The sequence below is a fragment of the Doryrhamphus excisus genome, chromosome 7, assembly GCF_030265055.1.
Source record: "Doryrhamphus excisus isolate RoL2022-K1 chromosome 7, RoL_Dexc_1.0, whole genome shotgun sequence".
NCBI lineage: Eukaryota > Metazoa > Chordata > Actinopteri > Syngnathiformes > Syngnathidae > Doryrhamphus > Doryrhamphus excisus.
In genome coordinates, this window is record NC_080472.1 from 171,542 (window position 1) to 189,015 (window position 17,474).

At 42.4% G+C, this 17,474-nt stretch overlaps 1 protein-coding gene across 1 annotated transcript in view; it reads right to left on the minus strand.

Annotated features, from left to right (window-relative positions):
- smad3a (SMAD family member 3a) overlaps window positions 1–16,662 on the minus strand; it is a 28,454-nt gene extending 11,792 nt beyond the window's left edge. Inside the window, exon 1 of the mRNA XM_058076836.1 lies at window positions 16,283–16,662. Coding sequence (XP_057932819.1) covers window positions 16,283–16,485 — 203 coding nt within the window. The 5' untranslated portion in view covers window positions 16,486–16,662. The remainder of the gene's footprint in view (window positions 1–16,282) is intronic.
- Window positions 16,663–17,474: the final 812 nt, after the last annotated feature.

Here is a 17,474-nt window from a genome sequence, read left to right on the forward strand (position 1 = left end):
TCTAATCTTAAACATGCGTGTTTAAAAACTCCCCAAAAAATGAAAGGCATCCACTGCTATTGATCCCCCCCCCCACACAGGGTAAGCTAGCAAAACAAGACTACGCATCATCATGACCTGAGGCTCTGACTGATTTGAACTCAATCAGCGTGTGTGCCTTGGTGTGAATAATCCAGATTGTAATCTGTTGTTGCAAACACAAATGTGTGACTGTGGTGTGGCAAAAAATAACACCAAGGGGGGGGGAATTATCTCTGCAAATTTGGGTGAGCGTGTATAATAACGTTCCAAAAAGAAGATGTATTATCCACTTTGGGAGTGAATGTGAAGGGGGGGGGGGGACTAGAATATCTGAAGTCGTCCCAAAGTCAAAGAGAGTCGGCTCAGACAGAGCGGATTGAGTCTAACAGACTGTAGATTGGAGAGGGGGGGGGGGGGCAAAACAAACACTCCGAGGCAAGCCCTGCTTACCGTGACACTCACTGTGCGTTAAGGTTAATGATGTCACGAAACAGTTCCTCTATCACCCCCCCCCCCCCCCCCCATGTTGGAATGTAATATTTGCTAATATACGCCATTGGTTAAGGCTTTTCCTTGGAAGTCATCTTTTTAAATGTAGTGCAATTGAAGGTTCCTGCATGTAAAAAGGCAAGGGGGGGGGGGGGGGGGCGCAAGTGGGCAATGGATAAAGAAAGGGGGTGGGTGGGGGGGTGCTGCCGGACAAAGGCCCTGGCAGGGTGTCTGAACAGCTCAGGGCAGCTCAGAGTGTCTGGGCCCCATGACCCCCCGCCCCCCTCTTCCGTCTGTCTCGCTGTCCCGACTGTGGCCCCGCCGCCGTCCCTGCACTGAGTGAGAGGAGGCGGCGTCGGGGATGTGGAAGGGGGGGGGGGGGGGGGGGGGTTGTCGAGATGCAAAGGCCTTTTTGTGCCTTTCCAGTCTTTCTAATAACAGAGTTGAAGTCCAGTACAGTTGGACGAAGAAGCCAACCGGTCACGTTTTTTTGGGTTCTGGACTCTAATCCTCGAAGGTCCTAGTCTTCAGGATTAACCGGTCGCGGGGCATGTCCTAAGTCTGTGCAGAGCCCTCCTCCCGGGCCAGGTAGGACTGGTACACCTTCCCAGGAAGACTTCCAGGAGGCATCAGGGCTCAATGTTCAACAAGTCTGAACTAGGACCAACTCTATTCAACAAGTCTGGACTTGGACCAACTGTATTCAACAAGTCTGGACTTGGACCAATGTAGGGGTACCCCAAGAGTTTTTTGGGTTCTGGACTCCAGTCCTCGAAGGTCCTAGTCTTCAGGAGTTTAACCGGTCGTGGGGCGTGTCCTAAGTCTGTCCAGGGCCCTCCTCCCGGGCCAGGTAGGACTGGTACACCTTCCCAGGAAGACTTCCAGGAGGCATCAGGGCTCGATGTTCAACAAGTCTGGACTTGGACCAACTCTATTCAACAAGTCTGGACTTGGACCAACTCTACACCCTTGCAAGCTATGTAGGGGTACCCCAAGAGTACGGGATCGGTGGTTAGCAATGCCAGCGGTCGGAATGGGTTGTCGAGATGCAAAGGTCTTTGTGCCTTTCCAGTCTTTCCAGTCTTTCTAATAACAGAGTTGAAGTCCAGTACAGTTGGACGAAGAAGCCAACCGGTCACGTTTTTTGGGTTCTGGACTCCAGTCCTCAAAGGTCCTAGTCTTCAGGAGTTTAACCGGTCGTGGGGCGTGTCCTAAGTCTGTCCAGGGCCCTCCTCCCGGGCCAGGTAGGACTGGTACACCTTCCCAGGAAGACTTCCAGGAGGCATCAGGGCTCGATGTTCAACAAGTCTGAACTAGGACCAACTCTATTCAACAAGTCTGGACTTGGACCAATGTAGGGGTACCCCAAGAGTTATTTGGGTTCTGGACTCCAATCCTCGGAGGTCCTAGTCTTCAGGAGTTTAACCGGTCGCGGGGCGTGTCCTAAGTCTGTCCAGGGCCCTCCTCCCGGGCCAGGTAGGCCTGGTACACCTTCCCAGGAAGACTTCCAGGAGGCATCAGGGCTCAATGTTCAACAAGTCTGAACTAGGACCAACTCTATTCAACAAGTCTGGACTTGGACCAACTCTATTCAACAAGTCTGGACTTGGACCAAGTCTACACCCTTGCAAGCTATGTGGAGTACCCCAAGAGTACGGGATCGGTGGTTAGCAATGCCAGCGGTCGGTTGACATCGGTCTCCGCCAAGGCTGCCCTTTGTCACCGATTCTGATTCTGTTTCATGGACTGAATTTCCGAGATTATGTCTCACGGCTGGCCTTGGGAACGCTTTGGTGTTCTTCCGGTGGAACTGGAAAAAGGTGGCCAGACACCGGGAAGTCTGAGACTGCTGCCCTTGCGAGCTGGACCCCAGACAAGCGGAAGAGAATGGTATGGATAGTTGGATAGAAGTCCCCAAATACTGCAAGGGGGTTACTTTCCAGGACCACCAAGCCAATAGCAAACAGCGGCGACCATAAAAATATCGATTTTTGACATTGATTTTATCTGCAGAAATGTAAAAGAAAATTGAAATGAATGTGGGGATCCACTATATGTGGATAAGAATCCATTGTGGTGAGGAATCGTACACATTGACGAGACTTTCTCCAAGCTGTCCCGGTAATGTATGTACATCTGGGGTTTCATATGACACCCCCCCCCCCCCCCCTCGTTGGTCCAGAACCAACCAAATGATATCACCTGTGGGAGACGGTTAAGCTAGCTTTTGCTTTTCTCTCCCACCCAATTATTGGTTCCTTTCTCTCAACAGCCTCTACAGAAGGAAAGGAAACATCTAATGGCTTTTCCAGAGAGCGTGGGTGGTGTGTGTATGGAATAAGTTCCTATGGTTCAAGGAATGCACTCAAAAGCCAAGATTAGTATACTTTAAATGCTTTTTTTTCCCCCGCATGGAATTCGATGGAAATGATACTACTGGCATCTTGAAATCCAAAACAACAACTACTATACTCAAAAGGTGACTAGAAATAACCCAAAAAGGTGACCGCTGAGGATGGGAACACAGCATTCCGTAGACATGCCTTCATTTGGGATGTTTCCTGTAAACACCGACACAACAAAAACTTCACATTCATTCATTTTCTACCGCTTTTTCCTCAAGAGGGTCGCGGGGGGTGCTGGAGCCTATCCCAGTTGTCTTCGGGCGAGAGGCGGGGTACACCCTGGACTGGTGGCCAGCCAATCACAGGGCACATATAGACAAACAACCATTCACACTCACATTCATACCTATGGACAATTTGGAGTCGCTAATTAACCTAGCATGTTTTTTTGGAATGTGGGAGGAAACCGGAGTACCCAGAGAACGGGGAGAACATGCAAACTCCACACAGAGATGCCAGAGGGTGGAATTGAACCCTGGTCTCCTAGCTGTGAGGTCTGCGCACTAACCACTCAACCCCCGTGCCACCCTCACACTGATTCAATTATATATATATATATATTTTTTTTTTTTTTTTTTTTACACAGTCCCATATAATATTAAATGGCACCGCTTCCCCCCCCTCCACAAAAACAGGTTACCATAAATGGTCATAATGAGTTTGCGTTTTAAAACCTGCCGAATAGAAAAGTCTGAGCTCTAAGGTCCTTCCTTCCTCGTCGATGACCCGACTGGCCGTGTCTCGGGGGAAATAAAAATGAATAATGATTGAAATATTCCAGATGTCAGACATGAATAAATTAGGACCCAGGACATGTCAGCCATTTTTTCTGAAGCAGCAAACGCACACAATTGACAAAAAGCATATATCGGTCCGCCATCTGTGGAAGCCATTAAGTTACTTGAGTGACATTCCCATTCCTAAAAGCAGGATGTCGAGTCAAGCTGGATCGTCTGTATAGTTAATAATAATGGCTCATTCCATTATTCAATCAAACACATCTACTATTAATAATTAAGTCATTAAGTCATGTGTCCCACCTAGCCTATGGGCATAAACTAGACTAGAGCTGTCCTATCTAGTGTGACTGGTGTGTGTCCCACCTAACCTTTGAGCATAAACTAGATGAGGGCTGTCCTATTTAGTGTGACTCATGTGTGCCCCACCTCGTATTTGAGTATGAACTAGAGTAGAGCTGTCCTATCTAGTCTGGCTGGGGTGTGTCCCACCTCGTCTTTGAGTATGAACTAGACAAGAGCTGTCCTATCTAGTCTGGCTGGTGTGTGTCCCACCTAGCCTTTGAGCATAAAGTAGACTAGAGCTGTCCTATGTAGTCTGGCTAGTGTGTCCCACCTCGTCTTTGAGTATGAACTAGAGTCGAGCTGTCCTATCTAGTCTGGCTGGTGTGTCCCACCTAGCCTATGGGTATAAACTAGACTAGAGCTGTCCTATCGAGTCTGGCTGGTGTATCCCACCTCATATTTGTGTATGAACTAGAGTAGAGCTGTCCTATCTAGTCTGGCTGGTGTGTCCCACCTAGCCTTTGAGCCTTTGAGCATAAACTAGACGAGGGCTGTCCTATCTAGTGTGACTCGCGTGTGTCCCACCTTGTATTTGAGTATGAACTAGAGTAGAGTTGTCCTATCTAGTGTGACTGGTGTGTCCCACCTAGCCTGTGAGCAGGAACTGATGAAGCCTGCTCGGATGAGGGGCCAAACGTCTAAGACAACCTGAACAGTCCAGTTGCGATGGAGTGAATTCCCTCAGAATTTGGTCAAAGTGATACATGAACTCAAAAGAAGATTCAAGGATTTTTTCAGACAAGCCAGCAAAGCCGTTGTACCCTCCCTTAACAGACTGACGTCTTCGAAGCAGTTCCTTCCTGTCGTTTGAAAACCATGCTGCATCATGTCAGGTCGTTTCCCCGCATACGTTCAGTGGTAGATCAGCACCCAAAGGAACACAAAGGCGAGTTTGTTGTCTGGAGAAGGTGTCTGTGTGTGCGCACACACACCCTTGCTGATAGTTGTATACGCAACGCAGCAAGGGCAAAGTCCAGGCTGAGCTGTCTCCTTAACCCGCCCCCCCCGCCCCCCTACTTTCCGGAAACCACAAACCAAACAGCAGTCCACACCTTCCCGGAGGCCCTGGTCGTCTCAAAGAGAATTGGTCTCGGTCAACAGACTTAGTGACTGATTAGACTGACAAATATCAAACAAAAACGTGACTTATTAGAGCAGGCGGTAGAAGTACACCTTAAATATTACTGTGACTGTCTGTGACTTCACTGTCAGTCACACAAAAAACCGTCTAGGCGACTCGGGTATGTGACTCGACAAACAGCTACACGTGGGACGGGAAGGAATGAGAGCGTAAACATGCCTGGTATGTTTCGTTTAGTGAAAAGCACATAAGCTAACGTGATTATGGAGTTCACCTCTTTCTGTCGCTGTGTGTAAATATGACGTAAAATCACTCTCTGGTTATTCATATCATCGGGAAAAAATACTTTTGTACATTGTTAACTCATTGAAAATCAAAAACGTACTATGAACGCTCGATGCCAACAACATATTTATATGTCTATTACTGTAATGCATTTCACTTCCGAGCAAGTCCTAAAAAATGGGCGCAATGTGGTTGAAGTGCATTTGGTCACATGACTGGAAGGATCATGGTGAGTTCATGGTGATATATTTGTTATTTTTAACGGAGCCTAAAGACTTACCTTTTTACAAAGGCCTTTTCTTAGCCTTTTTTTAAATATATACAGTAAACCTCAGATATATCGGAAATTCGCTCACAACGGACAGATAAAAAAGAACCGATTTTTCTGTAATGCATTTCCAATAAAAATTCATTGCATATATCGGATTTTTTATAACGGATTTCGCCTATTTCGGACAAAATCTCCAGTCCCGTTCCAATGCATTTCCATTAAATTTCCCTCGCGTATATCGGATGGCCGCATCGTGGTGCTCCGATTCGCCGAATCGTGACAGGCCGCTATACGACGTCATTTGCAGCGTTTGCAGCGTTGCCTGCGCGTCCAGGTACATTGGAAACATAGTCAAGGAAGTGCCTTTTTATAACGGATAAAATCTGATTTACGCATATACCGGATATAAATCCGATATATGCGTAAAACGGACATTTTCCGGTATACGCATATAACGGATTTCGCTTATATCGGACAAAACCAGTGGGAACAATTGAATCCGATATATGCGAGGTTTACTGTATAGACATAGACTTTCTTTATTGTCATTGCACAATAACACAGCAGTGAAATTGCCAGCGAAATGTCGTTGCCTGGCTCCCGTGTAATAATAATAATTAATAATAATGTGGAGAATAAATAGATTACATCAAATATGAACAACAATGTACAGCGTAAACAGTAATTTGTACAAAAAATAACAATAATTTAAAGTTTTGGTTGTGAGTATATATATATATATATATATATATATATATATATATATACACACCTTTTGTTGTGTTGTTTTATGTAATTTTTATGTAACGTAAAGTGCAATGTAAATAGAATTTATTATTATTCATTCATTCATTTTCTACCGCTTTTTCCTCACGAGGGTCGCGAGGGGTGCTGGAGCCTATCCCAGCTGTCTTCGGGCGAGAGGCGGGGTACACCCTGGACTGGTGTCCAGCCAATCACAGGGCACATATAGACAAACAACCATTCACACTCACATTCATACCTATGGACAATTTGGAGTCGCTAATTAATCTAGCATGTTTTTGGAATGTGGGAGGAAACCGGAGTACCCGGAGAAAACCCACACATGCACGGGGAGAACATGCAAACTCCACACAGAAATGGCCCAGGGTGGAATTGAACCCTGGTCTCCTAGCTGTGAGGTCTGCGCACTAACCACGAGACTGCCGTGCCGCCAAAATTTATTATTATTATTTATTTATTTATTTTTTTTGAATGTAAAATAACCCATTTTTATGTAGTTTTACACATAAGTGTACGTTATGCTAGGAGGACCAGGGTTCGATTCCACCCTCGGTCATCTCTGTGTGGAGTTTGCATGTTCTCCCCGTGCATGCATGGGTTTTCTCCGGGTACTCCGGTTTCCTCCCACATTCCAAAAAAAACATGCTAGGTTAATTAGCGACTCCAAATTGTCCATAGGTATGAATGTGAGTGTGAATGGTTGTTTGTCTATATGAGCCCTGTGATTGGCTGGCCACCAGTCCAGGGTGTACCCCGCCTCTCTCGCCCGAAGACAGCTGGGATAGGCTCCAGCACATGAATGAATGAATGAATGAAAGTTATGCTTGAAATGTACCTTTAAAGAAAAAGCCATTTTTCCTCATGTTTCTAGTCGGTAACTGATATTTTCCTGAAACTTACTTATGTTCTGATTACTACAGAACGGAAAATGGTAAAAAAGAAACTTTTTTTTCTAATGAAAAACAGGAGTCTAATTTTTGTTTTGTTTCCACGTTCATATAGCCATGGAATACAATATTCTGTGTGCCTTGAAAGATCAGTCAAAATAGTCTAAAATGGCTGAGAAATGTATTCATTGTGGCGCTGCAATGACATCAGCCTCCCTCTCAATCTGGAGCATGAGTAATTTCCATTAGTGTTTATCGTGTTACGAAGAGCCCTAAACCTAGACATGTTCAGTCGCCGTCAAAACAAAATGCGCGAGTCTGTAATTAAGTATCAGAGGCGGGACGTGGCCTGTGTGAAAGGGAATTCCGCCATGTCGGAGTGTGTGTGAAGTTTAACACCCAGACTGTTGCCGTCCAACCAGTATTGTCCGTGTCGCTACAGACAATAACGTTAATGATGTATTGACTGACTTCTACTACTATTGTGTTCTACGTGATTGAGCAAATGATCCAGTACAAACACATTATGTAGTTGGCCCGAATCCAGCGAGAGCTGAGGCAGTTGCAAGGCAGCAATCTACCCTTCTAGTCTCAGTTAAAAGACGACCAAACATTCAATTAACGCACAGAAAGCCTTCTATTTACTTTGTGACTTGATTCCAAATGAGGGTTTATGTCACTTCAATCAAGCCGGGGCGACCACCCAGGATTATACTTTTAAAGTAAATTTGAAGTAACTGTGTAACCTTAGTACTCTAAGTTCTAACATCGCTCTGTTGCGGCGTTTCATGCCAGTTTCATGGTTGACTATTGTCTATTATTTGTCAAAAAAATATAATAAAAGATAAGTCATATGTAGTGTAGCGTTACATTGATAGGACATTATCTTACATTACATTATTATATTAACACTGCATGAAGTCAGCCAAGTTCTCTTCCCATTCAGTGTGGAAGTGGTACCGTTTCAGTTTCACATTTTATCCTTCTTCCCCACTCCATTTGAAACATTTCGTTAAGTTTAGAAACCACATGCTAACTAGTGAGCTCAGTAGCTTGCTATATGCTACGAGCGGCGGCTGTGTGTCATGTCCCTGCAGTGATCCTGTAGCCTGTGCAATGTGGTGTAAACAAAGAGTAATAATTTAAAAGGTGACTATAGGGGTGCTATTTCATGTCTAGAGTGCTCTAATCATGGTAAAAAAAAACTATATTTACAAAGTCCTACACGGGTTTTCTATGCTCTGACTACATTTAAAAAATTTTTTTTTATGTTGAATTTCATTTGGTGGAAATTCTCTCATCGCGGAATTAATTAACCGTGATAAACGAGGGGCGACCGTACAGTGAACCTCTGCTTGTTTCGTTAATAAAAAAGGTCTGCCAAAAAACGTACAATAACAAAATACATTTTTATAAAAAAAAATTTCTTTGCCAAAATTCTGGCACTTGCAACTTTATTTTGCGTCATGACCGAGTTTTTAAGAAATGACACAAAACGCAGAAATACACATACACAAGGGGCACAGCCCTTAATAATAATAATAAGAAGAAGAAAGGAGGCAGAAACAGAGTTGCTCATCACTCTGTGTGCATTCTATGAACAAATAGAACATGTTCAAATAGAACAAAACAATATGTTATACAACGCCATTGAACAAGAAGTCTTTGCTCCATGTGGTAAAATACGCCCATAGGCAATTTTTTTTTTTTTAAACATACGTTGACCAACAAAGCTCAACAAAGCTCAGCTGTCCCAGTTTGCGTCCATGTCATACGTCTTTCATATGTTGAAAGCATGGCCGAAGTGACCCTGTCAGTCATGCGGATTACGCTAGCACATCAATAAATAACGTGTGAACAAATACAATAGCTGTTAGAAATACTTTAATCACGCTGATGAACAGGAATGTTTTGGGTAAGCGAAACATGACGAATTTTGACGAAGTTTGAAATAAACATTTCAAACATTTCGCTTGTGCTTCACGGCTTGAGTCATTTCAGGAGTTTTGTGAGAAGGCCTTGTTTGTTCACGGGGGAAGAGAAAACTAAATGGAAACGGAGAGAAACTGGATGAAGGGTAAGTCATTGCAATAACAGTTGACTGACTCAGGATTTAAATAATCAGGCATTTAGTGTTTATTGAGCTTTCAGAAAATGGCCACCCCTCGTCAAACCACAGCGACCTAAAGGGGCAAGCAGGGGCAAGCAGACCAAACCCAAGACGGTAAAACGCTGTTACATTCAATTTAAGAATGGGAATTAAAGGGCGGTGTGTAAGATTTAGTAACATATAAATAGTAAAATGGCAGACTGACGCCAACGGTGAAGTCCTCTACTACTCTACTCTGCTTCTGTATGTAAAACTTATCAGAGCAAGGGAATCACTCCGCGGGAAACATTAACACCAGTAACTTTTCCTCAAATTAATGTTAAAATTATCGTCTCAATCCCAATTATGCAAATTAGAATGCATAATGAGTATTTGACGTTTGCTAAATACCAGGATGAAGAGTCTTGAAGCAGTCATGATGTGCTATATATATATATATATATATATATATATATATATATATATATATATATATATATATATATATATATATATATATATAAAGAATATATATATATATATATATATATATATATATATATATATATATATATATATATATATATATATATATATATATATAAAGAATATATATATATATATATATATATATATTGACGGTTACTATGGTACCCATTATGTCATTGTATGGTCATATCACCTCGTACTTCGGTATGTGACAAAAAAAATAAATAAAAATAAAATAATACAAATTAATCATTTTTTTTTCATTAAAAAAATTATATTAGGAAAGCAGGAAGTGAACAAATGTAACAGTTGCTGTTCAAAAATCAGTAACTGTTAGTGCGCAGACCTCACAGCTAAGAGACCAGGGTTCAATTCCACCCTCAAACAAACAACCATTCACACTCACATTCATACCTATGGAGTACCCGGAGTACCCGGGGAAAACCCACGCATGCACAGGGAGAACATGCAAACTCCACACAGAGATGGCTGAGGGTGGAATCGAACCCTGGTCGTCCTAGCATAACTTACACTTATGTGTAAAACGACACAAAAATGGGTTATTTTACATTTAAAAAAAAAAAATAATAATAATAAATTTTGGCGGCACGGCGGTCTAGTGATTAGCGTGCAGACCTCACAGCTAGGAGACCAGGGTTCAATTCCACCCTCAGCCATCTCTGTGTGGAGTTTGCATGTTCTCCTGGGTTTTCTCCGGGTACTCCGGTTTCCTCCCACATTCCAAAAACATGCTAGGTTAATTAGCGACTCCAAATTGTCCATAGGTATGAATGTGAGTGTGAATGGTTGTTTGTCTATATGTGGCCTGTGATTGGCTGGCGACCAATCCAGGGTGTACCCCGCCTCTCTCCCGAAGACTGAAGACCGAAGCTGGGATAGGCTCCAGCACCCCCGCGGAAAAGCGGTAGAAAATGAATGAATGAATGTTACTGTATGGTCATATCACCTCGTACTTCGGTACGTGACAAAAAAATAAATAAAAAATAAAACAATAAAAATTAATAAATAAATAAAATAAATAATAAAAAAAATATATTAGGAAAGCAGGAAGTGAACAAATGTAACAGTTACTGATTGTAAAAGTACCAGATGGAGGGGTAGGATTTAATAAGCTTTGCTTCTTCCTACTCCTTTCGGACATGTGGAACTGTGGACTGATTATGGGATGCATTCAATTGTAATGTGATGTATGTTCATATGAAATAATACCATTACCATTACAAAAAAAAACATGCCAAAAGACAGCTGTATTTACTCCCTCAGCAGGTGTAGCGGCTTGCCCACTGGTGCAGTAGTTAAGCCTTATCATGAAGTTCAAGTGTCAGTGAGTCGCTGACCTGGACATGGACAGGCCCGAACACGCAGGCAGCTGCTCTCAGCATGCCGGGGGGACACGGGAGAATTAATAGAAGCAGCAGCTCCCACTCAATGGGACGCCGTTAGGCCTCACTGACAGCCAGTTCTGATCCTGGGTCATCTTTAATGCGCTCTGCCTCTTCCACTACCGCATTAGTGGTGGGAAATATGAAACCTGGATCATGGCAAACGCTGGATACATTTCCGGGTAGGCTTAAGTGTGAATGTTGCTGGACCGAGCCGGTACGAGCTGTGATATGCACACGTGTGACAATCAAGAATCTGGGAGTGGCCATCTTGGGTTTTAGCTAACACATGCGATGTGATTTAATCTAAATGACAGCCTGTGTGTGTTACTTTACCAGGGGTCGGCAACCTTTATGATCAAAAGAGCCATTTTACCCCCTCGCTCACTAAATAAATATAGGCTGGAGCCGCAAAACATAATTTAAAAACAATATCTTATAAACTTTCGAAAGTTTGAATCTTTCTTAATTTTAACAGCAGAATACAGCAAATAGAAGTGTAGTGTACATGTGTAATAAAAGCCAACTCATAGAGTGATTACAGTATCATCTTGGTTAAACCTCAATACTCAATGCCTGAAGAAATGTGTAGCGAAATTCTCACATCCACAACAAATTGCGAGTCTCCCAAGATTTTGATTGACTGTCAGATTCGGAGGGAATTTTATGGTATCAAATGTAGTTCAGAGGAGAAAAAGTGGAGTTGATCAAGTACTCTTGCTAGTATACAGTGTCACAGAAAGTCTGATTTTTTTCAACACTCAGTACAAAGATGCGTATTTTTTAATTCGGGTGTTAAAAAAATACTTGAGCATTGCGAAGGGAGCCACAATAGAGATGCGGAAGAGCCACATGCGGCTCTGGAGCCGTGGGTTGCTGACCTCTGCTTTAACCCTTAGATGCATAAGTTGATCAAAAATGACCTGGTCAGGTTTATTTATTAAAAACAGAAAAATGAATAAACTTTGCTTTGGTTTCGATTTTCTACAAGAAAAGCTCTGATAAAACATTCCACTGTTCTTAAATATCTTACTTTATATTTTTCTACACAAAATAAGATGAAAAATAAATAAACAAATCAAGAATAAAGAAAATCAATCAGTAATAAATACATAAATATAATAATAATAATAAAACGGCAAATAATAAAAACTTAAGAAACCACATATAGTTGGTGGGTAGACAAATTATTTTTTTCGGATTAAAATTAAAGCATTATTAGAGCCCTGTAAACATGACAAAACACGAATATAGTCACATTTATACTCTTTTTATTTACAACATATTGCGCAACTGCAGGGTCTTGAGACACATGCTAACTCGCAAACTAGAGAGCTAGCGACCTAAACGGTAGCCTTCAAGTTATTTCCTTTAAACTTAAATAGCCAAAAACTTACCACTTCCACACGGATAGGAAGGATAACTATTAACAGTTATTTAACCTTTAACATGAACATTAATCAAACGTAATATTTTTTTCTGGGTACATGATACCATACAGCAGGGGTCCCCAAACTTTTTCCAGTGAGGGCCACATGACTTTTCCCTCCTCTGAAGGGGGGCCAGGGTCAGGGTAGTTTGTTTGTTTGTTTATGTTCTATGACTGGGGCAAAGTGTGGTTGTAGTCACGTCACAATAGGTTACCATTTCCAGTTCTATGACAGAAAAATGTACATGCTTTATTGTTCAGGGGGCCGGGTCAAATGTGGAAGTGGGCCGTGTCCGGCCCCCGGGCCTTAGTTTGGGGACCACTGCCATACAGCATCCATATCAAACTTGCGCGGGCCGCACTAACATTAAACTTTCATATCAAGGCAGAGGGCCTCAAACTAGTGTCCTGCGGGCCACATTTGGCCCACGGGCCACATGTTTGAGACCATTGGGTTAAACAATTTAAGGAGTATTCTGCTCCTGCACGGTACCCTGAGAGATAAGCACCCTGATCAAGAATGGCGGCAAAGTGATTTGCTGATTCATTCCCGGATGGTTCAGTAACCCTCTGCAAGATGTTGACCCCAAAGTGACCTTTCTTGTTGAGCAACCTGTGCTTGAATCACTGCTGTGTGAGTAAGAGTGAATGAGATAAAAGCGTAAGAGCGTTTCAAGTGTGTTAAAATGTACAAATGTGCCATTTAACTTATTTTTATTTTTGGGGCTAAAAAACCTGTTTGACTTTGTAAATATGATATATTTATATAATATAATTTTTTTTTACCATGATTAGAGCTCCGTTGACATTGAATAACACCCCTACAGTCACCATGACACTCCTATTATTCTTTATTTACACCACATTGCACAAAGCTAATACACTGCTGGCTAAGACACAGCCGCCACTTATAGCATATGGTTAGCTACCAAGCTACGTAGCTAGCCTCATTTTTTATCAATGGGAAAGATTTAACAAATTAATTTTTATTGCAAGAGTGTAAAATAGGCTGCACGGTGCTCAAGTGGTTAGTGCGCAGACCTCATAGCTAGGAGACCCGAGTTCAATGGCCCACATTCCAAAAACATGATTTCCTCCCACATTCCAAAAACATGCTAGGTTAATTAGCCACTCCAAATTGTCCATAGGTATGAATGTGAGTGTAAGTGTGAATGGTTGTTTGTCTATATGTGCCCTGTGATTGGCTGGCGACCGCTCCAGGCTGTCTCGCCCGAAGACCCCCCCCCCCCCCGAGGATAAGCGGTAGAAAATGAATTCATGAACTTAAGAAACGGTTTCAAACAGAGTGAGAGAGAAAGACAAATTAAGAAACCAAACAAGTACCACTTCCACACAGACTGTGAGGAGCACTTCTTTTGACTTTATCCTGCCATGGCTGACTACATGAACATACGACATATGACTCTCTTTTCAATATATTTTTTTTTTTACCACAAAACTAATGCAATGTAGCGAGGCAACGTTGTTACGGTTGTTGGCGGTTCTAACTATGCACTGCTGAGGTTGAACAAAGCAGTCTCAGTAAAGCGTTGAGCAACGGCACCCGGGTTTCAGCAATGACACACGCAGTGTATTCAACACGCGTTATCCTCTTATCCTGATTATGCGGCTGTTGTGTCACACCACAAAAACAATAGCATGGGCTAACTAAACCTGCAAGAGTAGAATTATTATTGCTACTAACGGTCCTTATAATAACGATTAGTTTCTTATCACTGTACAACATGGCGGACTAAAGAGGCGTGCTAATGGGTTGTGAGGTATGATTGGTCCGGTGGTCAATTTGCAGGACTAGCGCGGCTAGCTAGGGTACCAGGGTTCAATTCCACCTCCGGTTTCCTCCCACATTCCAAAAACATGCTAGGTTAATTAGCGACTCCAAATTGTCCATAGGTATGAATGTGAGTGTGAATGGTTGTTTGTCTATATGTGCCCTGTGATTGGCTGTCTCGCCCCAAGACAACTGGGATAGGCTCCAGCACCCCCACGGCCCTCGTAAGGAAAAAGTGGTAGAAAATGAATGAATGAATGTAAAATAGGCTGCACGGTGGACAAGTGGTTAGCGCACAGACCTCACAGCTAGGAGACCAGGGTTCAATTCCACCCCCGGTTTCCTCCCACATTCCAAAAACATGCTAGCTTAATTAGCCACTCCAAATTGTCCATAGGTATGAATGTGAGTGTGAATGGTTGTTTGTCTATATGTGCCCTGTGATTGGCTGGCTCGCCCGAAGACAGCTGGGATAGGCTCCAGCACCCTCACCCTTGTGAGGATAAGCGGTTGAAAATGAATGAATGAGTGTAAAATAAGTAAACAAATCAAAAACTTGATTCATGCAGTTTCTCTATGAGACAATATGGCAATATATCCGATTAATTTTAATATCTGTTCGATACCAAGTCAATACTAAAGTTTGGACTTTTTTTTCCAAGACTCTTTAAGGATTTTTGATTTGTTGATCTCGGTCATATTCCATTAAACCTTTAATTTTTTTTAATCAATGTGAACAATTTAATTAATTGAATTAAACAATGTAGTTAATTATTCATTCATTCATTCATTTTCTACCGCTTTTCCTCATGAGGGTCGCGGGGGTGCTGGAGCCCATCCCAGCTGTCTTCGGGCGAGAGGCGGGGTACACCCTGGACTGGTGGCCAGCCAATCACAGGGCACATATAGACAAACAACCATTCACACTCACATTCATACCTATGGACAATTTGGAGTCGCTAATTAACCTAGCATGTTTTTGGAATGTGGGAGGAAACCGGAGTACCCGGAGAAAACCCACGCATGCCGAGGGTGGAATTGAACCCTAGTCTCCTAGCCGTGAGGTCTGCGCGCTAACCACTCGACCGCCGTGCCGCATGTAGTTAATTAATTAATTTTAATTTAATTAATGTTTATTGCAATTCATGCAGTTGCTCTATGAGACACTATGGCGATATGTCAGATTAATTAATAATTTATGGCATGATTAATTTATTTTATTTCAAAGCGTTTGACATTCCACTAAAAATCAAGTTTATTGCTCATTGACACATTCTGCCTGCATTATTTATTCTCATTACATTAAAGGAAAATGGTTTCAAAATAAAGTTGCCAATATTACATACAGATATTATTATTATTAATGAATTAAACAAAGTCTCCATTTTTGGGCACCAGTGTGAAGATGCCTTCAGGGAACAGCTCAGGGAACAGAGGAGGTCATTCCTAGGCTGCGTTACAGCACAGACACACAGCGGCCAGCAAGCAGAGCAGATTAAGGACAAGTTATATAACATGGGACTCCATTTGAGCAGCCTGTGTGCATCGCATGCGTTAACGCACAGGTTGCGCGCCGGAAGATGACTTTGTTTTTGTTTACACGGTGTTTTAGCTAGCTTGTCCACGTGCGTCTAATTTGCATACGACACGAGCACAACGTAAGTTAGTTCTCCGTGTTTTTTTAGCTAGCTTGTCCACGTGCGTCTAATTTGCATACGACACGAGCACAACGTAAGTTAGTTCTCCGTGTTTTTTTTTTTTTTTAGCTAGCTAAAGCAGGCTAACGCGTCTCACCTCGGGATTGTGATGCATTTCGTGTTGATGTTCTGGGTGGTGATGGCTTTCTCCAGTTCGTCCAGTTGGCCCGTCTTCTTCAGCTTCTTCACCAGGCTCTTCACGGCTTTCTCGCACCACTTCTCCTCTTGGCCGTTCTGCTCCCCTTTCTTCCAGCCCAGAAGTCTCTTGACGATGGGGGGAGTGAAAGGCAAAATTGACATCTTGTTAGGAGTCCTCCCGGCGTCCTGAAAGGTTCGCCTGTTGGATTAAAAGTCCGCAGTTGACAGCCCGGTTAGCACACTTAGACTTGTTTACTTTTAAACCAGTCGAGGCTAAGAAGCGCATCCCACGTTAGGTCGTCCGCGGTTGAGGTGAACTATGTCCGCCTGCTGCTCTGTAAGGGCAGGCAAGTGGTATTAGTACCCCTCCGCCGAGAAACATAGTCCCGTCTAAACTTTGTCTTATTTTCAACATCGACCACGAATATCCACCCAAATTACACACAAACACGCAAAATAAAGACTCACAAATATTTTTTTTATTCCGAGAATGTGTTCTCTTATCTAACCACTGAATATGACATAGTTTTTTTTTTAAAGTTCAGAGTCATCCGCGGCGCTGGTTCCACCATGTGTGAAGTTTGCATTGGGGGTGGGCGATACTGCACATTTTAGTGTCTGTTCGATACCGAGTCAATACTAAAGTTTGGACTTTTTTTTCAAGATTATTTAAGGATTTTTGATTTGTTGATCTTGGCCATAATCCTTTAAACCTTTCATTTTTTTAAATAAATGTGAACAATTTAACTAATTAATTTTTTTATTGCGAGAGTGTGAAATAATAATTAAAAATAATTAAATGTTATAATATAATAATTTTCAATAATTATTAAATTATTAAATAAAATGTTAAATATTATGATTATAATAATATAAATAATAAAAAAATAATTTAATTTGATTAATTAATTTATTTTCATCCCAGATCTAGTGCTCACTCTGAATCTCGCGTGATCTTGTGACATAATAACAATATTAATATCAACAGTGAGCAAAGCCGACACAGGATCATTTTCGTGTGTCGATTGTAGACCGATATCACTCTGGGTCCCTGTTTGCCCTCCGCCCAGCCCTCGTGTGAAGTCTGCAGGAAATGCAAATGAAGGAGTGCAGCTGAGGGTCTCTATTCAAAGCCTTCACTCAGACGGCCG